This window comes from Leucopleurus acutus (assembly GCF_964270905.1).
Source record: "Leucopleurus acutus genome assembly, chromosome: 13".
In the NCBI taxonomy this organism is placed as follows: Eukaryota; Metazoa; Chordata; class Mammalia; order Artiodactyla; family Delphinidae; genus Leucopleurus; species Leucopleurus acutus.
Window position 1 is genome coordinate 68,466,856 of NC_139155.1, and position 24,621 is coordinate 68,491,476.

Genomic DNA, 24,621 nt, shown 5'->3' on the forward strand with positions numbered 1-24,621 from the left:
AAGTCACTGGTCCCTCTTCCCAACCTTGGCAGAATGGCTCTTTGTGGAAAAAACAAGGTAGAATGAGACTGTGTGATTAAAAAAAGAAGAAAGAGAGAAAAGGGGAAGGAGGGAAGAAAGGAAGGAAGGAAGGAAGGAAGGAAGGAAGGGCGGGAGGCAGGGAGGGAAGAGATCTCTAAGAGTGGAGGGTTTTCTCAGTTGAAGTTACAGACTCATTTCTTGGTCCATCAGTCTGGATTACTGACTCTAAATTCCACCATCAGCTGCCATAATCTCACCCCAAGCAGAAGAAAGTGACAAGTGAAGCAGTCTTGTAAAAACAGAAATGGCTTAGAATCACACAGACCTGGGTTTGAATCTGATCCCTGCTACCGACCTGCTCAGTGACTTCACCTCTCTGAGCTTAGTTCCTTCATCTGAAAACCTGGGGCATCCCATTTACCTCGTCCGTTAAGTGTAAGCACAGCACTGGCCCAAGGCCTGGCATGCAGAAGCATATGATCATTACTACCTATTTTTAAAAGCTCTGACAGAGAAAAACTGAGCAACTCAAAATCTAAATTAAAGGAGAAAAGCAACCACTTAAACCCAATGTGCAGATTTAGAAGGTCTGGCTTTCCCCAAGTATACACCTGATCATAAAGCACGCTTCTCTGTTGGCTCTCCCTGGCACACTCAGACGAGGTGCAGCCGAGGATGACATAAAGGCCCAAGCCTGGAAGTCAGGAGACCCAGACAGTTCTCCAGGGTCATCTATACCTCACCATGTGGCCCTGGCCCTTCGCTTCTTTGGACCTTCGTCTCCTTATCGAACACATTAAAGGGCTGAGTCTGGTTCTTCGGATTATTAAGATGGATTTAAAAGTCATTTTTGTCATGACCTGCAAATCCGCATCGTCCAGACGTGGGAAATGCCATCAAGGAGCAAAGTTTTCACATGACATATATTCAGGTTAATGATGATTCTGAATACCAAACCTTTATAGTTATTCCCAGGGACACTAGGGTTTGGCTGTGAACTATTCTCCATGTGTCTGTCCATCCATAACAGCTGTCCACATTAGGGCTTTCTCAATTATCAGTGTTTTACCACGAAAAGCACGTCTTCAGACCTTTATGTCAGGTACCCTGCCCCTGAACATGTGCACACACACAGGTCACTTTCATACAACCTGGTATTATAATATCAGTGGGTCCACCAGAACCATTCTTTGCATCTAATCAAGCAAGTTTCTGTAAATAACAACCAAGAAGGAAAGCTAATCCCAGCATGTATAGCCAAAGCAAATGACGTTGTTCTCATCGATTAATCCAAGCCCATTAAGACCCACTGTCTGCCTGGTGTCCACTCTGAATCCATCATTCATTCACTAATAGTGAGTGTCTGATAAGCAGCAGGCACCAGGGACCCAGGGATGAACAAAAGCAAATAGGCCTGTGCCCAGGTCCACAAGGAAGATGTAAGGAGTTGCTCTTAAGGCATTTCAACATCGACGGACACTCCGTTTCATTTTCCAGTGAATTACTGCAAAGGCACAAACATCCGCACTTCGCACTCTCACACCCTGCATTGAGCCTCACCTTCTTGCCCTTCACCAGCTAAATGCAGAAAATTCTTTATTTTTTTTAACTTAAGTATAACTGACCTACAACATTATGTTAGTTCCAGGTACACAACATAATGATTCGATATTAAAATGCACAAAATTCTGGGAGTGACCATCTTCTCACTTCTCCCAAGGATGATGCATTTAACTACTATCAGATAGACGCACAGGAGAGAAGTTAATCCATTAGAGACAATGGATGCCTTCAGGACCAAGGGCTCTATTGTGTAGGGAAACCCAGTTGGGAAGAATTATCATTTATCCACACACGTCTGGCTCTATAAGGGACTGTGAACTCCAGAAGACAACAGCAATACAGTATCTGGTACAGAATAGGGCTTTGGTAGAAATCTATCAAATGAACATGCTCGATGGAAACACATAAACCTGCAGACCTCTCTACAACTCACGCCACTCAAATCCTCAGTGATGCACTACTTGATGACAGGTACTAGGTGAGTGCTTCTTTTTCCTCTTGGAGAGGAGGGGCATCACAGAACCCACCAAGGGGAAAAATTATGTATCTTCTCAGGAAAATGAAAGTGCACATACAAGGGATTGTGTGTATAATTTCAGGGGTTCACAGGCGCTCTCTGGAAGTCTGTGTCCCTCGGGTTAAGAACCCCTATGCTAGACTGTTAAAAATTAGACTTGGGACTTCCCTGGTGGTCCAGTGGTAAAGAATCCACCTTCCAATGCAGGGGACACGGGTTCAATCCCTAGTCGGGGAACTAAGATCCCACATGCCATGGGGCAACTAAGCCTGTGCGCCACAACTACTGAGCCCGTGCATCCTGGAGCCCCTGTGCCACAACTAGAGAGAAACCCACGCCACAGCTAAAGATAAGCCCACACACCACAACGAAGAGCCCGCAACGCAGTGAAAGATCCCGCAGGCCTCAACGAAGATACCGCATGCTGCAACTAAGACCCAATGCGGCCAAAAAAAATAAAATTAAATAAATAAAATAATTTAAAAAATTAGACGTGAATTAATGTCAAGACCTAGCCGGCCAAGTCCTATTTATTTGGCGATAATAGGAAGAAAGGGGCCAGAAAGACCTGGGTTTCAACCCAGGTTTTATCATGCGCTAGATGTGTGAGGTCGAGTAAGTCAAATCGCCTTTCTCAGCCTCAGTTTCCTCATCTGTGAAATGGGTTAACAACAGTTGTTGAGTCCATGTTAAAGTAATGATTAGATGAGCAAACACATGACGTGCTTGGCACAGTGCCCGGTACAAAATAAATGCTCCTAAATGGAAGCCATCACCACCCTCTCTAGTCTCCAGACCCCACACTTACCTCCCACTCCCATCTTCATCTCCATACAGAGCTGTATTAGTAACCCCCAGGGCATCTCAAAGAACAAGACAGAAAATAAGAGCCCCTAAGAATTCACAAGGTCACAAAACACAGCCCTAATGTTTTTCCCAAAATCAAATGCTTGGTTTTAACCTATGAAGGCCCTTCTGACAAGACAGTCAGCAGTCCCTTTTTGTGTAAATCCAGGTCAGCTGTCAGCACGCAATTGTTCTATTAGGCCAAGTCAATTTTTAGAGGCAGGCCTGTTAAGTTAACTTAAAATGGAGATGAAAAGAAAGTGTTTGATCAAATGCTAAACTGCAGAAACAAACTGACAGGGAAACAAGGCAGAGGAATTAGTTTCCTAAAATTATTGTCTCTGATACCCTTAGTTAACACTGGCTATTTAAGGACCTCACTCAGCCTTTCTAACCCACCACTCAGCTCTCCTCCCACCCCTCATGGCTAAAGGCACTGGCTTAGTTCTTTTTTTTTTTAATAAATGTATTTATTTTTGGCTGCGTTGGCTCTTCATTGCTGTGTGCGGGCTTTCCCTAGTTGCAGCGAGCAGGGACTACCCTTCCTTGCAGTGCGCGGGAGTCTCATTGCAGTGGCTTCTCTTGTTGTGAAGCACGGGCTCTAGGCGCACGGGCTTCAGTAGCTGTAGCACGCAGGCTCAGTAGTTGTGGCTCGCGGGCTTTAGAGTGCAGGCTCAGTAGTTGTGGCGCACGGGCTTAGTTGCTCCGCGGCATGTGGGATCTTCACGAACCAGGGATCGAACCCACGTCCCCTGCATTGGCAGGCAGATTCTTAACCACTACACCACCAGGGAAGTCCCATTGGCTTAGTTCTTAAATGTTCTCAGCAAGCTGTGCTTTCAAGACCATTCATCACTTAACCCAGGATCCAGAGAGGCCGATTTTAAAGTTACACAAAACCTACCATTCAGATGTCTTCTACAGATGAATTTCTCAAGCATTTCCAAATATCTGACTTCAAGAGGGGAAAAGATGCATTTCCACTTTGAAACAATCTTTCACCTCTATGCAAGTTTTCTTTGTTTACTTAACCAATCCACATACCCTAGCCAGTGTTTAATTGGGCCTTTATTTAACATCACTAACCATGTGAGTTGAACAACCAAGTCTCAAAGTTTCAGATAAGGATCTCATTAATAGCAACAAATTGGTTCAAAGATGAAATATGTATCAATATGTCTAAGAACCCTTTAAAGTTCCACACTTCAGAACTATGGGAGAAGTGTAATTACTTCCTCCATCATTCACACTGTATGCTTGACACTTAAAAGCAAATGGGCTTTAATGCTGCATGAATAAATAAGATAATAAAAGTAATGAATAGCATTTCATAGCAACACATTGTTTTCACAACTTTCACAGAGGAAGATGTCAAAAAAAAAATCTCTCTTTTTCCAGAGCACACTGATGACCTTGGGAAAGTTATTTAAGCCTAAAATGCACAAGGAGAGAACCAAGACTCCTGTGACTAATCCCAAGGTTCGAATCTCTCCCTCTCTCTCTCTCTCTCTCTCACACAGACACACACACAGACAGACACACACACAGACAGACAGACACACACACACCCTAAGCCTCCCCCTACTCCAACTCATGCAGATGAATGAACAGGTACTCTAATTAGGAGTATCTGGGCAAACCAGACTATGATAAGGTATCTACTCTATAAACATACACACACACATACTTCCATTGCATACAATAGGGAGGGAAAAAAATCAGTGATACAAACCAATTTCCTATCTTAGAATTCTTAAAGGAGAGAGTCTCCCAAAACGGTTCTTTTCTCCCCTAAAGCATGAACAACAGGGCTGCGGAATCCCACGGGAAATAACAAAAGCAATCCTATAAGTGCTACTATTTAGGTTTCGTTAAAGGAAAATGAACTCTGCTCTGAAGACCATAAAATATTAAATAGCAAGTTATGCAGAGTTTTTTCAAGATAGTAAATAGAAGGAGGCTTGAAAAGTTCAACAAGGGCACTTAGAAAACCTGATTAATCTGAAGCGGAACACCAATTTGTTTCTTGTACATTCTCATTTCTCACGCAAAATGTGACATTCCTTCTCAGCAGTCCTAAAACATCAGCTTTCCTTACAAAAACGTTCTTCAGGGCTGACGGGCCACACCAGTTCCTTCACTCAAGCGTATTCGAAGAAATAATAAAAGCATGCCAGCCTCTGTACACACACAGCCCTAGAAGCCACGCTGAGCTCCTTCTGTGCACACGGAGAGGTTCGGCAAGTAGGCCTCACAACAAAGTTATCAAAGATATAGAGTGAGAACACCAAGAAATGACTATTCAGACAGCTCAGATAAACTCACCAGCATTACTGCAGTTATAAGGGAATTAAGGACACCTATTAGTGACTGCTTAACAGGTAAACTTATTAAATACCATTTAAGTCATTTTTCTTTACTTAGCAATTGTTGACTTTTTTTTTGGCGAGGCTAATGGACTACAAAGGAGTTAGATAAGCACTTCAAAAAGTTTTAAAAGAGAATAGATTCCTTCTGCCAAATTCACACATTATCTCTCCACAAGGATAAAAGTTACAAATGGTGTGTTTAAACTGCTAATTTTGTATTAAATGGCGAACCCCAGATTATCTCCAAAGCATAGCACTACTCATAACGGATAGCTCGCCAGACAAACTACCAGGGAGAAAGAGTACAAGTTAAAAAACACTGCAGATAAAAATCGCAAACTTCAAAAGTCTCCTTCAAAAAGTGAAGTGCCACGTTAAAACATCTTTTCTCTTAGAAGGCTGTAAATCAAACATTTTCTATAGGCATCAGGCCACAGTGAAAGCCTCAAAGAGAAACAAGGAGTCACAACGAGTAAGCTTTAAGATTCAAACTGTGCTTGAAGGTTGCGAATGAAATGTGTAGGAATCTTCAGCAAACCATGGTCTCTAAATCTTATAAAGACCGTAATTATAACATTATCGAAACAAAAAAAGTCCAAAATCCTTTAACATATATGTAGTCACAGAACTCAAACAACATGTGTTTTCCCTTCTATTCAACCTGCAGAAGTTTAAGATAGGGATGTAAGGACACACCTCTAAGGGCCAAGCTGCAGGGCTCCCTGTCCTAACCATGCAGGCCTTTGAGTCTGCACCAGGAGAGGGGAAAGGAAAGGCTGCTTGCAGTTATTCCACTCGGTCCCCCTCTCTTCATTCATAACTCATCCAAGAGTGAAGTGCAGAAGGCCCAAAGCTTAGAGCCCTGCAGCCAACCCTTCTCCCCCAAAAGGTTCAAAGACAAGCCAACCGTTTCAAATCGCCCCCATCCCAGGCACGCATATTAACCGCAGTAAGTGCGCTGGCTGTCTACTAACAAGTTGATAAAATCACAGCCCCGAAGCAGGAAGGCATCTACCCAGTTCACCATCTGCAGAGGCTTGGGCTCAGAGTTCCTCCTTGAAAGAGCGGGGTCAGCTTAAAGCTAGCTCTCCCTAGCCTTTGGAATGCACACCTTTTTCATCTGGAGCAAGGTGGAGGCCCTGTCAGTGAGCGACCCCGTCTCCCGATTTGCAGGCCCTCTGCAGAAGTCCTTGGCCGAGAAGCGGGCAGGCTGCCTCCCTCCCACCCTCTGTAATCTGAGGCACGCAGCGAGGGCTGCCTGCTTCGTCCACTCCAGGGCACCCGCGATCCCCACTCCTCGGCGGGCTCCCGCTGCTCTCCTCCTGCCGCTGCTTGTCCAGAGCCCCACAGGAGGGTCAGCGCCCAGGTGAGGCTGGCGGCAGGTTCCAGGGGAGAACCTGATGTTGTGCAGCCCCTCAGACAAGGCTGGCTACTCCCCAAAAGAACATGCACGGGTGGGAAGGACAGCCTGCGACCTGGAACAAGCCAACCCATCCTTCATCACTTATCTTTCCGAAGTTGGCATTCAACAGGTAGTTCCCGGGACTTACACCTGAGGCAAACCGAAAGCCCCAACGGCCCGAGGCGGCTGCCCCAACGTTGGTGCCCGGACCCGGGGTCCCGCTCCCGCTCCCCGGACCCACAGGAGGCCGAGCCCCCACGTGCGCTCGCCCCCCGCAGCGGCGCCCTGGAGGCCGCGTCCCGCCCGCCAGCCAGGGAGGGATGCCGCTGGCCTCCTCGCCGCCCCTCCCGCCCGCCCGCCAGCCCGCGGCGGGGTCGGCGGGCGCAGCCCCCGGAGCCATCTTGTGGCGGCGGCGGCGCGGGGCCCGGGCGGCGGGCAGCTACCTGCACAATCTCGCCCTCCGCGCTGAGCGTGGCCCCAGCCCGCGAGAAGCGGCCCGTGAGGCCGGTGGTGTAGGTGGTGTAGTCGCCGCTCGGGCTCGACTCGAACAGCACCACCTCCACGAACGCCGTCTCCTTGGCCCGCGCCGCGCCGGGCCCCGCGGCCGCCAGCAACAGCCCGAGCAGCAGCGGCAGCGGCGGCGGCGGCGGCAGGCGGCGGCCGCGGGGGCAGCGGGGGCGGCGGCGGAGGCGGCGGCGGCGGCGGCGGCCCGGGGCCCCTGGGCGCCCGCCCGAGCGCGGCCTCATGGTCCTGCGGCGGGAGGGCGCGGAGGGCGGGCGCGGCCGGGCATAGTCGCGGGCCGGCGGAGGACCGAGCGCGGGCGGACGCCTCACAGCCCCATCGCGGCGGCGGCGGCGGCGGCGGCGGCTTTGTGGGTCGCAGGCTCTGCTCGGCTCCCCCGGGCGTCGCGCTGCGGCCCTTTCATCTGCTCCACGTGAGGGGTTATCCCCGCCCCGGCAACGTCGTGACCCGCTCTCCCCTCCCTCTCAGCGCTCGACCGCCTCTGCAGCCGGGGGGAGAGGGAAGGCGGGGCGGGCGCGCCTGCGGCGGGGGCGGGGCCGGATGGCCGGGCACGCCCCCGTGTTAGCCCCGCCCCTCATCCCAGCCCCGCCTCTCGTCCGCCGTCTGCGCTCCTCCCCTTGCTGTCGCACCGCCCACCGTCTCGCTCCGCCCCCTCATCCTCGCTCCGCCCCCACGCTCTAGCTCCACCCCTTGGGTCGAGCTCCGCCCCCACCGCGCTCCGCCCTCCGCGGCAGACATTTCTCCTCGCGGTTGCTGAAGTTCGGCGGGAACGGGGACCGCATTCTGCTCTGGGCCGATGTGCGTCCTCTAAGGAGACCCCACGCCTTCTGCTCCCTTGCAAGATTTAGATTCTTGTCCTTCCCGGCTCCCCCGCCCCAATCTGCAGTTCCTGGGAGCGGAGCCACTGCACCTGGTCCTCCACCCCCACCCCCCACCCCCACCCCCAGGATTGAACGGGAACGACTCCGGCGGTCTGGGGAGGTGTGCCGCTGGGCCATGACGGGGCGTGTCCGGTTCTTGCACTGGTGTCGCTTAGACAGTTACTCTCAACTGTGTGTGTAGGAGGGGGGCGGGGGTGAGAAAGCCATTAAGTCATTTGGACTCTGATGGAAATAATCTGTCTGCAACCCCAGAGGCTGTAACTGAAACATCCCCCTCGATAGAAGTTCTGAAACTTTGATTGTCTCCTGTGCAGGAGTCCAGGGGATTCCAACACCATCGCACTTTATGCTCAGAGGATAGATGCTAAATTATCATACCTAAGACACGTGCTCTAGGGCCCAGGGTTTCCCAGTCACCCAAAAGATAAACTTTGAATTCTCTTTGGAATATGCCTTTTCCTTCCTCATCTATTCCTCTCTGAGAATCGAACCTTCTTTCAAAATCCAGATTCAATTCCCATTTCCTCTGTGGAGTCTTCCCTGTATGACCAGAATGACTTTGTTCAGATATTTGCAAATAGTTGGTTAAGATGATCTGCTTCTTCTTGCTACCACACCCAAAATATTAAAAAGAAAACTCATTGTGAATTGTCTTGGGTAAACAACTTACCAAGGTTACAATTTAAAGTAGAAAAAAAGTGGAATAGAAAATACACTTGAAAAAACTCCACAGGTCTGTGTTGCTGCATTTGGACCACCCAGAGCTACTGCTCAGGAGGGAGGCACCTAGAAAAGCAGGGTTTTGAGTATGGTGGCTTTTTAGTTTCTTCAGAACCAAGCCTAACCAGTGCTGACTGGACTGGGCAACATCAGTCCTGACAATGGGCTCCCTCTACATGGCACAGTCCAGTCCTTAACAGGGAGGTCCATCACTACAGCCCATCCGTGACACGCTGCAATATTTAAAATTCAAGGTCACCATCAACTGATGAATGGATAAACAAAATGTGGTATATCCATACAATGGCATATTATTCTTCAAGGAATGAAGTACTGATGCATGCTGCAACATGGATGAACCTTGAAAACATGCTGAGTGAAAGAATCCAATCACAAAGGACCACATAGTACATGATTCCATTTATATGAAATGTCCAAATTAGGCAAATCTACAGAGACAGAAAGTAGATTAGTGGTTGCCAGGGACTGGGGGGAGGCAGGAATGGGTAGTGGCTGCTAATGGGTTTCTTCTGGGGGTGATGAAAATGTTCCAGAATTAGATAATGGTGATGGTTGCACAACTCTGTAAATACACTAAAAACTACTGAATTGTACACTTTAAAAGGATGAGTTTAATGGTATGAGCATTATATCTCAGTACAGTTGTTCAACAAATACAAAGTCATTAGTGGTCTTTTTCATGCAAACATACACATAACATACAAGATACTGTGTAAGGATATTCTGTGTTCTTTGAAGTCTTAGTTCAAATCTCACACCCTCAGCAAAAACAGCAGTATGCCCCCTGTCCCCCCAATCCCAACCTCCTTTGGCCTGTTCATCCCCCCACCCCATAGCATTTATCACCTCCTAACATACTAAATAACTTGCTTATTTATTTTTGTCTCTCCTCCATGCCCATAAACACACATGCTGGAGAACAAACTCTATAATGGCAAGGATCTTGTCTTGTTCACTGACTTAGGCTGAGGCTGCCTGGCCCAGAGTCCACACTCAATATAAATATTTGTTGCATGAATTAATGACTAAATGAATGAGTGATAAGCTCATTGTTGTGTAACCCTCTCATTTTGCAGGCATTTGGGGCAGCTTGTTAACAGCTGTTTAGGAGCACTGGGCTTCATGGAACCAAAATAAACTCTGAACATGGAGAAGAGCAACAGTCTTTCCCTCAGGGACTGTGATGAAAACCCAGTAAAGGGTGAAAAAAGAAACCGGTTTAGATTTTTTAAAATCTGCTTGAAGAAAGGTACAGTTAATAAGACACAGGTCATCAACACAGAGGTAATATTATTCATCTCAACAGTGTAAAGCTGTTTAGAAATGGAGGTGTTTGCTGAGTAATGAAATGTCACCAAAATCTGCTGGGCAGTAAGGGAAGATAGAAGATAACTTCAGATAAGAGGGAAGACACATAGGCCAGGAGCAAGGGCTGGATCAGCGAGCTGGATCAAGTGATAGGAGTGAAGAGAAGCAATGCACATTCACTATCCTTCAAGGCACATCCCTAATCATCCCGAGTATAACTTGCCTTGCTCCTTTCTCTACTTATCAGACACAGCTCAGATGAAAATAACGGAGAACAGGTGCATCAGCATCAGTTAAAGCTGCCAGCCAGACCTTGAACAAATCTCACTGACTTAGGCCAGAAACCACACAAAGCTTCAGGAAATTTTCTGCCATCAAAGTTCTATTTACATGACCAAATAGCGAAGTTTGGGGATTTCAGATCCATAAAACATATGCTTTAGTACCTAAAGAGACTGTATCTGTTATAGAGAACAGACTTGTGGTTGCCAGGGGGGAGGTGGGGAGGGGAGGGAAGGAATGGGAATTTGGGATTAGCAGAGGCAAACTATTATATACGGGCTGGATAAACAACAAGGTCCTACTGTAGAGCACAGATAACTATATTCAATATCCTGTGACAAACCATAATAGAAAAGAATATGAAAAAGAATATATATATGTATATATTACTGAGTCACTTTGCTGTACAGAAGAAATTAACGCAACATTGTAAATCAACTATGCTTCAATAAAATTTTTAAAAAAGAGAGAGAGACTGTATCTGCTTAAATCAAAACAGACATGGATATTCACAGCAGTATTGTCTCCTCTCCCCCTAACCCCAAGCCTTGGGGTGCGGGATCTTAGTTCAACAACCAGGGACCAGGAATCAAACCCACGTCCCCTGCAGTGGAAGAGTGGAAGCACAGAGTCTTAACCACTGAACCACCAGGGAAGTCCCACAGCCATAATACCTTTAATAATAAAAGACAGGAAACAGTCTAAATGCTTATCAATAGGGGATTAGTTAAATAAATTCTTTTATGATACATCCATTTATTATATCATGGAACACATATTAAATAGTCATTAAAAACAATGAAGAAGCGTTCTATGAACTTACATAGAATGATCTCCAATATATATTGCCCAGTGAAGAAGATGTGCATATGGTTATTCTACAGTGTAGGGGGGTGGTGAGGAGGCAACAGATACGTGAGGTATGAACTTGCAAACATGAACAATGTGTGGAAGAAGCTATAAGAAATGAATAAATGGTTGCCTCTGGAGGCATCTGGGTGACTGGGAGGCAGGGAAAGGAAGGAGACGTACTCTTCCCTGTATACCCTTTGAATGTATTGAATTTGTTCCCTGCACATATATTACCTATTCAAAGGTAATAAAATAAAATAGAGCAACCAACCCGCTAAGTCAACAGATAACATTCATTTTCCATATGCAAACATATTCATTCAATAAACCTTATTTTTAAAAAATTTTTTTGAAAGTCTTTACTGAATTTGTTAAAACATTGCTTCTGTTTTATGTTTTGGCTTTTGGCCGCAAGACATGTGGGATCTTAGCTCCCTGACCAGGGATCGAATTTGTACCCCCTGCACTGGAAGGGCGAAGTCTTAACCACTGGACCACCAGGGAAGTCCCCTCAAAAAAACTATATTGAACACCTTCTACGTGCCACTGGAATATGAAATGGGATTGGCCTACAGTTATGGAAGGTGTTAGCATTAGTGGAATCTAGGTAATGGGAACATGGGACCTCTCTGTACTATTTTTGTAACTTCTTCTTCTAGTTATTTACAAGTAAAAATTAAAATTTTAATAATGGATTGGCCATGGGACTTCCCTGGTGGTCCAGTGATTAAGCCTTCACCTTCCAGTACAGGGGGTGCAGGTTCGATCCCTGGTCAGGGAGATAAGATCCCACATGCATCGTGGCCAAAAAAGCAAAACATAAAACAGAAGCAATATTTTAACAAATTCAATAAAACTTAAAAAATGGTCCACATCAAAAAAAATCTTTTAAAAAATCAATTGGCAAGTCCCCGTATTCAAGTAGCTTCCTTCCTTTTTCCTTCCTTCCTTTCTTCTCTCCTTCCATCCTTCTGCAAACATTGATGTCTCTATGGGGCAGTTAGAGAAGTCATAAAAGATTACAATAAAGTCTACTTTATTTTACAAAGTAATTTTAAGAGTTTGAATCTCATCTTGTTTCTTTAAGGCGATTCAAACTTAAGACATGCTAGCATTCTTCCACAGTATTTATATCTATTTCTGGAAACTTTAATTTATTGTATTTAAAGATCATATAATTCTCTTGAAAGGTACAATAGATGTTACACGGACAAGTAGCGGCAGTTCTTTCAAAACTCTTAGAAGTGTCTCTTCCGCCTTTGAAGTATACCATCAGTCTATGTCTACTTTGAGCCTTGAGGCAGAAGGCCAATCTGGGCCCGATTCATCAGTGGTTTAAACCCTGCTTCAACCTGTCCCTGATTTGCAATGGCCACCCAACCAGGAGTCACAAACTCAAACAATGCTCCAGGGGCCAGGCAGGGAATGTGACTGAGTGAGGTGGGCCAGGTGTAAGCAAAAATAACCAGCAAGTAAGAAGGTAAATGGCAAAGGGGCCTCAGGCAGGAACACCCTTGGGAGTGGTGGCCTGGGAACGCATGGCCGGTCCAGAGGGCCACTCCCGAGCATCATTGCTCTGGGGAACATGGGCCCAGGTTCACAGATCTTCCAAGTTGTTCAAAACAAGCAAAATTCCAAATGTATTTGTAGTGTCTCCTGGTTTTAAAATGTTTACAATAGATTTGAAATATTTATATTGCTGTGTGGGGCCAAATAAACACACCTACAGGTCCAAAAAGCAACACATTTTGTGCCCAAAAGACACAGGCCAGTGACAAAGCAAATGCTGATTGGACCAGGTCGTAAAACTGTTGCTTCTAGGCTGCTAAGTTAGAGGAAAAGGAAGAAACCCTAATATCTGAGAAGTATAAATGCTGCACTATATAAAGGAGATAGCTGTATGTGTGGGCTGCACCTCTGACCACAGGAGGAACCTATCTTCAGGATGCAATATTCAATTGACGTGGAAATGTAATCACATACCTACTTGACAAAGAAAGGCTGATAGTAGATAAGGGGGTCATTGGAGCTTTGAAAGATAGATGAGTCAGGTGGCTTTAACACTGATTATACCTCTATTTGAAGGTAAAAAGGGATTGAGTGAAAACACTAGAAGAAAGTAAAGGCCAATCACTTGCTTTTCTCCAACTGTGTGGGACAAAGTGGCTTAGAACAGAGGTGAGTCAATAAGAGAGAAGAGGGATTTGGGGTGAGAATGCAGAAATGCACACTCCATTCATCCTGGCTGGAAAGCCCCATCAGCTTGCAGAGAAGTGGTAATGAACAGGAATTGTTGACTCAGCATCTCTTCCTGTGGGTACCCACCTCTTCCTGGCCCATACCATCTCTCTGCGGCTGTCAAACACAGGACTCAGCTCCCCAGCTTAGGTGGGCATGTGGCCCAGAATGGCCAGAGTACTCCACTCCTCTAGCTCCAGTGATTGGTTCAGAGGTAGGCATGTGACCAAAGCAGGGGCAACCAGAGTCTTCCCTAAAATTTGATCTTTTTGGAAACTGAGGGAGAGAAGGTCTGTCTTCCCCCTTGGGATCTCAAACCCTAAGGATTATGTAAATTTAAGGTATTTGTGGCCATTTTCCCCAACCACAGAGAAGATGCTGCTACTGTAGGAGAAGAAGGAGAAGCAGAGGCAAGCTGAGATGAGACAAACAAGAATAAGAAGGGTACTGGCTGCATCCTTTGATCCCCTGGATCCATCCCTATGACAAAAGACTCATAGGATTTCCCTGGAGGTCCAGTGGGTAAGACTCCGCACTCCCAATGCAGGGGGCCTGGGTTCGATCCTTGGTCAGGGAACTAGATCCCACATGCATGCCGCAACTAAGAGTCCGCATGCTGCAACTAAAAAAAAAGATCCCACATACCACAACTAAGACCCGGTGCAGCCAAAATAAATAAATATATATATATATATTTTTTTACATCTTTATCGGAGTATAATTGTTTTACAATGGTGTGTTAGTTTCTGCTTTATAACAAAGTGAATCAGTTATACATATACATATGTTCCCATATCTCTTCCCTCTTGCGTCTCCTTCCCTCCCACCCTCCCTATCCCACCCCTCTAGGTGGTCACAGAACACCGAGCTGATCTCCCTGTGCTATGCGGCTGCTTCCCACTAGCTATCTGTTTTACGTTTGGTAGTGTATATATGTCCATGCCACTCTCTAACTTTGTCCCAGCTTACCCTTCCCCCTCTCCATATCCTCAAGTCCATTCTCTAGTAGGTCTGTGTCTTTATTCCTGTCTTACCCCTAGGTTCTTCATGACTTTTTTTTCTTAGATTCCATATATATGTGTTAGCATATGGTATTTGTCTTTCTCTTTCTGACTTACTTCACTCTGTATGACAGACTCTAGGTCCATCCACCTCATCACAAATAGCTCAATTTTGTTTCATTTTATGGCTGAGTAATATCCCATTATATATATGTGCCACATCTTCTTTATCCATTCATCCGATGATGGACACTTAGGTTGTTTCCATCTCCGGGCTATTGTAAATAGAGCTGCAATGAACATTTTGGTACATGACTCTTTTTGAATTATGGTTTTCTCAGGGTATATGCCCAGTAGTGGGATTGCTGGGTCATATGGTAGTTCTATTTGTAGTTTTTTAAGGAAACTCCATACTGTTCTCCATAGTGGCTGTACCACTTCACATTCCCACCAGCAGTGCAAGAGTGTTCCCTTTTCTCCACACCCTCTACAGCATTTATTGTTTCTAGATTTTTTGATGATGGCCATTCTGATGGGTGTGAGATGATATCTCATTGTAGTTTTGATTTGCATTTCTCTAATGATTAATGATGTTGAGCATTCTTTCATATGTTTGTTGGCAGTCTGTATATCTTCTTTGGAGAAATGTCTATTTAGGTCTTCTGCCCATTTTTGGATTGGGTTGTTTGTTTTTTTGTTATTGAGCTGCATGAGCTGCTTGTAAATTTTGGGTATTAATCCTTTGTCAGTTGCTTCATTTGCAAATATTTTCTCCCATTCTGAGGGTTGCCTTTTGGTCTTGTTTATAGTTTCCTTTGCTGTGCAAAGGCTTTGAAGTTTCATTAGGTCCCATTTGTTTATTTTTGGTTTTATTTCCATTTCTCTAGGAGGTGGGTCAAAAAGGATCTTGCTGTGATTTATGTCATAGAGTGTTCTGCCTATGTTTTCCTCTAAGAGTTTGATAGTTTCTGGCCTTACATTTAGGTCTTTAATCCATTTTGAGCTTATTTTTGTGTATGGTGTTAGGGAGTGTTCTAATCTCATACTTTTACATGTACCTGTCCAGTTTTCCCAGCACCACTTATTGAAGAGGCTGTCCTTTCACCACTGTACGTTCCTGCCTCCTTTATGAAAGATAAGGTGACCATATGTGCATGGGTTTATCTCTGGGCTTTCTATCCTGTTCCATTGATCTATCTTTCTGTTTTTGTGCCAGTACCATACTGTCTTGATTACTGTAGCTTTGTAGTATAGTCTGAAGTCAGGGAGCCTGATTCCTCCAGCTCCGTTTTTCGTTCTCAAGATTGCTTTGGCTATTCAAGGTCTTTTGTTTTTCCATACAAATTGTGGAATTTTTTGTTCTAGTTCTGTGAAAAATGCCAGTGGTAGTTTGATAGGGATTGCATTGAATCTGTAGATTGCTTTGGGTAGTAGAGTCATTTTCACAATGTTGATTCTTCCAATCCAAGAACATGGTATATCTCTCCATCTATTTGTAACATCTCTAATTTCTTTCATCAGTGTCTTATAATTTTCTGCATACAGGTCTTTTGTCTCCTTAGGTAGGTTTATTCCTAGATGTTTTATTCTTTTTGTTGCAATGGTAAATGGGAGTGTTTTCTTGATTTCACTTTCAGATTTTTCATCATTAGTGTATAGGAATGCCAGAGATTTCTGTGCATTAATTTTGTATCCTGCTACTTTACCAAATTCATTGATTAGCTCTAGTAGTTTTCTGGTAGTAAATAAATAAATATTTTAAAAAAAGATTCATGACAAATACAACAGTAAAAAAGGTGCCTACTTCAATGATAGTTGCAGCAGCAGCAATAGGAAGTAAACACACACACACACACACACACAAAGAAACTCTGAGATTGAGGTAGATCGAGAAACCCACATTTTGCTAAAAGCAATTGAGTCAATCAGTTTCATCTTGAGATCTCTAGTATCTATCATGCCCCCCAAATTTTTGCAAGTCGAGAAAAATGAAAGAAAGAATTCCAAAACAAAAGATCTAAAATAAAGAAGTATTCAATATATTAACTGAGTGGATGAATGAATGAATGAATGAATGAGTACATACTCAGACTAGAGTTCCTTGTCATTTCAATTTGAGAAAACTTGGAGGAAACAGCTCACTACATAGAAAACAACAAAACTGTAATCTCCAAAATGTGACATGGAATTCAGAGAGGCCTCACATTTTACTGCTCAAAGGCACCTTAGAAATCATATAAGTGTTGTTTGACAGATAAGAAAACCAAGACCTAGAACCCACAACAAGCTAATAGATGGACACAAATTATAGAGTACAGCTTTCCCCAGCCTTCGACATCTCCTCATTTATGTACGAGTGTTGTCTGGCAACAATTAGACACTGGGCACAGAAGTGCTATGGAAGAGAGAAGTCCCACATTTCTGCTTTATTTGTTTGTGTGTTTGGGGCACTGGCTTGCAGCAGTGCCACCTTCTCCTGCCCTGGTCAGCTGGAACCTTGAGGCTCTTGGAAGCCACAGCTCAGGCACCAAGGAGCTGACAGTCCTTTCCCAAGAACAGCTTTATGAGTGCCCTTACTTCTGCCTTTCATACTTATTCCTGCCTCTGTGTATCTTTCCTGTTTTTATCTTAGATAGAAGGAAGAAGAGAAAAATCAAGAAACAGCAACCTGAAATGAATTTCTCATTATTGAATGAGAAAGAGGTTTAAAAGATGCCAAAGAACTGGACTCCCCTGGTGGTCCAGCGGTTAAGACTCCATGCTCCCAACGCAGGGGGCCCGGGTTTGATCCCTGGTCAGGGAACTAGATCCCACATGCCACAACTAAGACCCGGTGCAGCCAAATAAATAAATAAATAAATATATTTTTAAAAAAAGATACCAAAGAATTGATGATGCAGAGTGGGAACTGGGGCAACCCCTTTAGGAGACAATCTGGCAAAATCTATCAGAATTTAACATTCATTTGCCCTTTGGATCAAACAAGCCCACTAGTGTAAACTTATTCTACAGATTCCCTTATACTTGCTGTAAAGATTTATTTATAAGGATGTTCACTGTAGCACTGTTCATAGAAGCCAAAGAGTGCAAACAACCTGTGTTCACCAATAGAGCGCAAGTTATGGACAAATGATAAGGTAGACAAGATTTGCTTCAAAATAATGCACTGGGGGAGGGAGCAGGGATGGGGTACAAATGAAACAAGATTGGCCAGATGATGATAATTACCGAAGCAGGGTGTTGGATACATGGAACTCCCTTTTGCTGTTCTCTTGTGTATGTTTGAAATTTTCCATGATAAAAATTTTTAAGTATTTAAATTATGATATGTCCATTAACAGAATATTCTGTATAGGTTAAAAATTATATAGGATGTGCTATATGCACTGATACAGCAAGAGTTCCAAGACATACTGTTACATACAAAATACAGTGTACATTATAACATACACAGTATTTTCCCAATTTATTTTTCTCTCTGGTCCTCAGGTATATAGAATTAAATTAGCCTTGGCACACACATTATTGGTCCATACATGGCCCACTTTTATTTAGTTAGCTAATTAGTTTTAATAATAGAATACCACCCATGATCCCACTGAATTTCATTTTGGATGAAATGAAAACTAGGACCTTGAAAATAACCTATAGGCTATTGTATAATGTGACATGAATTATGTTAAGAGAAGCATTACTCACAAGAGCAAAAACTTGGGAGATAGCCCAAATGCACATCAACATAAGAACGAAATGAATAAATTCTGACATATCTATGCAATGAAATATTATACCAGTCAAAACAAGTAAACTTCAATGACTTAGAACAATATGGATGAATATTAGCAATATAATATTAAGTGAAAAAAAGATCCGCAAAGATTATATTCATTGTGATATCCTTTTATAAAGTTAAAAGTAACTGATTTGGGAAAAACCTCAGCATTATATATTAATGCAATTAAAGTATATAAAAGGAAAGCCAGGGATTCAAGATGAATAACTCAATGGGGGAAGGCAGGGTCATGAGATGGAGGTATCTTATGGTTAGATATCCATTTCTGTAAAACAAACAAACATATATGTATGTATACATTTTTTTCCCCTGGAATGTACAGAAGAAACTGTTATTCAGAATTGTTTGAATAAAGGAAAAAATTGTAAGTCTGGGATGGGAGAGAGACTAAACATAATCCTTTCCCTTATAACAGAAATCCAACTCAAACAGGCTTAAGCAAAAAAAAAAAAAAAAAAAAAAAAAAAAAAGTGGGGGGTGGATTTAATGATTCACATAACCGAAAGGTCCAGAGATAATTTTGGTTTCAGACACAGCTGAGTTCAGGGGCTCAAAGGATGTTATCAAGCACCTTCTTCCTCCAGCTCTTAGCTCTGCTTTCTTCTATGACGTCATTTTTCTCAGTTTCTACTCAGCAACCCCTGTCTTCCAGGCTCACATCATCCACGTTGCCAACACTCCCAGGGAAGGCAGAGCTTATTTACTCTCGTTTCCACCTCGTCATAACTTGACTCTCATTGGCCAGAGCTGGTTTACATACACCGCAGTGAACCAATCACTATGGCCAGGGGGATGGACTATGCTGATTGATTAGGCCTGGCTCAAGGTGCTCTTTGGACCTGGAGAAGAGGGTCAGTCCCTTCCAGCCACAGGGACTGAGATTGACTGATGACTGGAGGGGGAATGGATGCTGGGCAGGCAAAACCCACAAAGGCAAAACTAGATGCCATAGTCACCTCCTCCTTCCCCGGCTCCCTACCCCTGCATGGACAGGTGTTCCTCCCCTGTTCTCCTGGCACCTTAAGCAGATCCCTTTTAGAGTTTCGATCACATTGACAACATTCCTCCATTTGTGTGTCTGTTTCCTCCTACTGGACCGTTTAATTCCTTGAGGACAACGACTATGCCTTTCACTTAGGCAGTAATTCCTGCCAAAATGCCTTACATACAGTTGGCACATTATAAATATTTGCTAAAATGAATGAATAGCTTCAGTCTATGCTAAAATAAAGTCCTGACATTCAAACCATCCTGCCTCTTCTGCACCTTCCACAGCCTATAGGTCAGCAACCACCTCTAAGCCTTCATCCTGCTACTCCCTTGGCCTGATTGCCCTCCCTCCACACCCAAAGGGTTCACAATGGAGGGATCTGGAAAGGTCGGCCAACCAGTTTTCTGACAACAAGACCTTGCAGTTGAAATTTCTGTAATAGAAACCTTTTGACTAGTCTGCTCAACTTCTCATCTCCACTTTTCTTTCTTTTTTTATAAGGTATTATTATTATTTTAAATTATTTATCTACTTATTTGGCTGATTTGGGTCTTAATTGTGGCAGGCGGGATGCTTGTTGCAGCGCATGGGCTTCTCTCTAGTTGTGGCGCAGGCTCCAGAGCCCGCGGGCTCAGTAGTTGTGGCATGCAGGCTTAGCTGACCCATGGCACATGGGATCTTAGTTCCCTGACCAGGGATCGAATCCACATCCTCCGCATTGGAAGGCAGACTCCTAACCACTGAACTACCAGGGAAGTCCCTCATCTCCACTTTTCTTAAAGTTAATCCACACTCACTTGAGACTGTTTGAACAAAAGCACCCTCCCTTGCAATAACTGGTTCTCTGACTGAAGAAGTCAGGACCAGGTGCTAGTGAGTTGATGAGCAGTGTTGGAGCCGGGAGGGCTGGGGAGGCTGTTTCCTACCATGTGAGATAATAAGAGCAACTCCTGTTTGTTGAGCATTTATTATGTGCCAGACTTTGTGCCAAGGGCTTTGCACGTGTTATCACCTTTGATCCCTCCATGGGAAGCACAGCAACCCCATTTAGTGGTGGGGAAGTGGCATGTGTGCCTGAGGTCGCAGAGGTAATAAATGGTGAGACTAGGATTGGACCCAGCTCTGATGCTATCACCCTTGCTCTTAACCCAAAAATAGAGGGAGGAATAAAATTAATGTTCAGTTAGAAGTAGAGTTGGGAGACTATGTAATCCCAGAAAAAGAGAGAGAAGGGGACAGTGGCCTCCTGGCCTCCTGATGGCTTTGCTGGTCCTGGCCCCTGTCCTTTTTTTTTTTTTTTTTTAACAAGTTACATATATCATTACAGAGTCTTGTGGGACGTTCATAAGCCATTTTTTAAAATTTGTTTATTTATTTATTTATTTATTTATTTTTGGCTGTGTTGGGTCTTCATTGCTACGCACGGGCTTACTCTAATTGTGGCGAACAGGGCTACTCTTTGTTGCGGTGCACGGGCTTCTCATTGTGATGGCTTCTCTTATTGCGGAGCATGGGCTCTAGGCGCACAGGCTTCAGTAGTTGCAGCATGCAGACTCAGTAGTTGTGGCACACGGGCTTAGTTGTGCCATGGCATGTGGGATCTTCCTGGACCAGGGATCGAACCCGTGTCCCCTGCATTGGCAGGCGGATTTTTAACCACTGCGCCACCAGGGAAGTCCTGGCCCCTGTCTTTTAAGAGGCTCAGCTATGCTTGCTGCCCTTAACGTCCTAAACACACCCTGAACCTTAATTCATTCCCCTTTTTGCTAAAGCCAGCTCTGTTGTTTTCCCCACCACTGATAAGCTGTATGACTGGGCCAAGTTCTCTCCCTCTCTGGGCTTGGTTTTCCTGGTCTGTGAAATGTAGGCAGTCCTCACCCTACCTCAGAGGGTCGGCATGAGGATTAGATGAGATCATCATGGATCGTGGAGGGCACGGTGATGGCATACCCATGGTGGCACATGGCTACCTGTGATGGCTGCGAGCTCTGGTACCCCCAGCTCTGAGCTGAGGGCAGATTCTGACTGTCCATGCCTCTGTCCACAAAGCACCTGCACTGTGACTCCTTTGTAGAGAAGTTGCTCAGAAAATGCTCCCACCAGCCTGTGGGAACCTTGAGTGGCGGCCTCTCCTGATAAGTGGGACTTCTTAACGTCCAGGCGGCTCTCACGTCCTCGTGCTGGAGTGGCCTACGCTCCTGTCTGTTTCTTCAGTGAGTTAATGATTTACCTCCAGTGTTTAATTTTGTTTAAACAGACATGACCCTGTTGGTGCCCAAGGCTCTGTCTCCACCAAAGTGGCCCAGGGATCAAAGAAGCTCAAAGACACAGCAAGCCTCCCTCTGCCCCGTCCTGGAATTGTCCTTTAGTCTGCAAGCATCCACCTCTGCACTGCTGCCCCCGGACCTTACCTATTCTGCCGTTAATTACGCACTGGTTAGCCCTTAGCCTGTCTTTGAGACTCGTCTGCCGCTCTCCGGCCCACTGTGGTGGCTGAAGTGTCCACTCCCTCACTGCCCCATGCTCCTTGGGCCTCCCCGGGGTCCCTCCTGCCTCTCTCCTCTGTAGGTGAGGTATCTCAAGGGGTCTGGAGTGGATTCATTCATTTCACTGGGGACACTGGGAGCCAAGGTTCCTTCCATTGTGGCCCTGTCACTTACATCCTCTCCCTGGCCGCTGTGCCCTCTTCCTAGAAGTGAGGGAGTGGACTTCCTCCTGGCTGAGAGTTTGGACAGGCTGCATCCTGCTACCCACCTCATCTTCTCCAGCCCTCCAGCCTGGGCTCCCCATCCATCAGCCGCCCCCACTCCAGCTACCCACCCCTATGAGTCTTCTAGGGCTGCCGGAACAGATTTCCACAAACTTGGGGGCTTACCACAACAGAAATATAGTCTCTCACAGTTCTGGAGGCCAGAAGTCTGAAATCAAGGTGTCCCCAGGACTATGCTCCCTCCAAAGACTCTTGGGAGAGGATCCTTCCTTGGCTCTCCCAGCTTCTGGTGGCTGCCTGAGTTCCTGGGCTTGTGGCTGCTTCACTCCAACTCTGCCTCCATCTTTACACAGCCTTCTTCTTCTCTCTGTGTGGCTTTTTGTCTTCTGTCTCTAATGAGGACACTTGACATTGGATTTAGGGTCTACTAGGTAATCCAGGATGATCTCATTTTGAGATCTTTAACATTATTACATTTGCACAGACACTTTTTCCAAATAAGATCATAGTTACGGATTCTGGGTAGATGTATCTTTTGCGGGGGGGGGGGGCACCATTCAACCCACCACAACTAATATTAACTGAGACCAGAAGAATATGGACATGCTAGGTAATGAGAACAAAACCAGTGAAGGCCCGAGGTAATAGAGAGCCTGGTCCATGTGGCTGGAGCACAGAATGGTGAGAGGTGAGGAGGGAACTTTGCGGAGGGAGTATGTGCAAGACCTTGCAGACTGAAGCAAGGAAACTGGGGCCTCTCCTCATGGCATGGAGAACCACGAAAGGGTTTTAAGTAGTGGAATGACATTAGCCAATTGTCATTGATTATTGAACATCTGGTGAACAGACAACTTGTTATCCAAATAGAAAAATGAGGGGAGGGAATCCCTGCATCACAACATCCCCAAAAATCAATTCCAAGAAGATTAAATTGCTCAACTTAAAAAGCAAGACTTCAAAAGGCAAATATTGTTTTGACTCTGGAGTAGGAAAATATATCTTAAACAAGTCACACCATAAAGGAAAAGAGAGACAAATTAAACTTTAAATCTTCTGTTCAACAAAAGACATCATTAAAAAGGGAAAACACAAACCACAGATGGGAAGATTTTTGCAATACGTAATCAACAAAATATCGGTATCAGGAAGACCTAAAGAGCATCTATGAACAAATAGGCTAAAGATAAGCAACCAATAGAAAAGTGGGCACAACACCATCAGGCAAGCCACAGAATAGGCAATGTGAACGGCCAATAAATGTGTGAAGAAACTCACTGATGGAAAGGGAAGCACAAATTAAAACCATGGTTAGATCCATTTCACGGCCATCAGTTGGCAAAAGTTAAAAAGGCTGACAATACCAAGTGTCGGTTAGTGATGTGGAACCACAGAAACTCACACTGCTGGGAGCGTGTAAGTTGGCACGGTGGGTTTGGAGAGTAATTTCATGGTATCTGGTAAAGCGAAAGATGTGTTGCCCCAAACCACCTCGCACTCACACGCCTACATGCATATATCTGCAAAAAGTCGTGCTCATGCACACAAGGAGGTGAGTCAAAATGCTCAGAGAGCATTGTTTGTAATAGCAAAAAATTGGGGAGAAAATGACTATTAACAGAAGAATGGATAGATGTGGTTCATTCACCATGAAACAGCATAGAGCAGGGGAAGTGAATGGACTAAGCTACATGCCTCAACTTGGTTGTTTCATAAATGCTAAATAAAAAGGTGAAGAGACACTGCATGATTTCATTTAAATAAGCTGTACAAACATGCAAAACAATACTACTTTTTGGTAGGGCATACATATAGGTGTAATATAGTTATAAAGAAATTCACGGGAATAATAGACATCAGGCTTGGGATAGGGTTCACGTGGGGGAGAAGTGAACGAGAAGGGATGCAGAGGGAATCCTGCAGCTTGGAGAATGTTTTATTTCTTGAGCCATGTGGTGGAAACACAGGTAAACGTTTATTGTATCATCCTTTATATATTTTGGCACATCAAATATTACATACTTTTAAAAGAGGTGATACCAAAGAAATAGATAAATGGCCAACAAGGTCATGAAACGATTCTCAATGTCTTTAGCCATCAGAGAAATCCAAATCAAAACCACAGTGAGATACTACTTCACAGCCACTAGGATGGCCATGATTTAAAAAACAAAAACAGAAAGTAACAAGTGTTGACAAAGATGCAGAGAAATTGAACACTCTGCATTGCTGGTGGGAATGGAAAATAGTGCAGCTGCTATAGAAAACAGTTTGGCAGTTCCTCAGAAAGTTAAATATAGGGGCTTCCCTGGTGGCGCAGTGGTTGAGAGTCCGCCTGCCGATGTAGGGGACATGGGTTTGTGCCCCGGTCCGGGAAGATCCCACATGCCGCGGAGCAGCTGGACCTGTGAGCCATGGCCGCTGAGCCTGCGCATCCGGAGCCTGTGCTCCGCAACGGGAGAGGCCACAACAGTGAGAGGCCCAAGTACCGCAAAAAAAAAAAAAAAAAAAAAAAAATTCACTGTGACTTCCCTGGTGGTCCAGTGGTTAAGGCTCTGCACTTCCGCTGCAGTGGCACAGGTTCAAT

General features: G+C 44.8%; 1 protein-coding gene across 1 annotated transcript in view; it reads right to left on the bottom strand.

The window, feature by feature from the left end:
- ZNRF3 (zinc and ring finger 3) overlaps positions 1-7,464 on the bottom strand; it is a gene marked incomplete at its 5' end in the record, with an annotated part of 147,241 nt that extends 139,777 nt beyond the window's left edge. The window contains one exon of the mRNA XM_082853568.1: positions 7,162-7,464. Coding sequence (XP_082709694.1) covers positions 7,162-7,464 — 303 coding nt within the window. The remainder of the gene's footprint in view (positions 1-7,161) is intronic.
- Between the last annotated feature and the right edge of the window lie 17,157 nt (positions 7,465-24,621).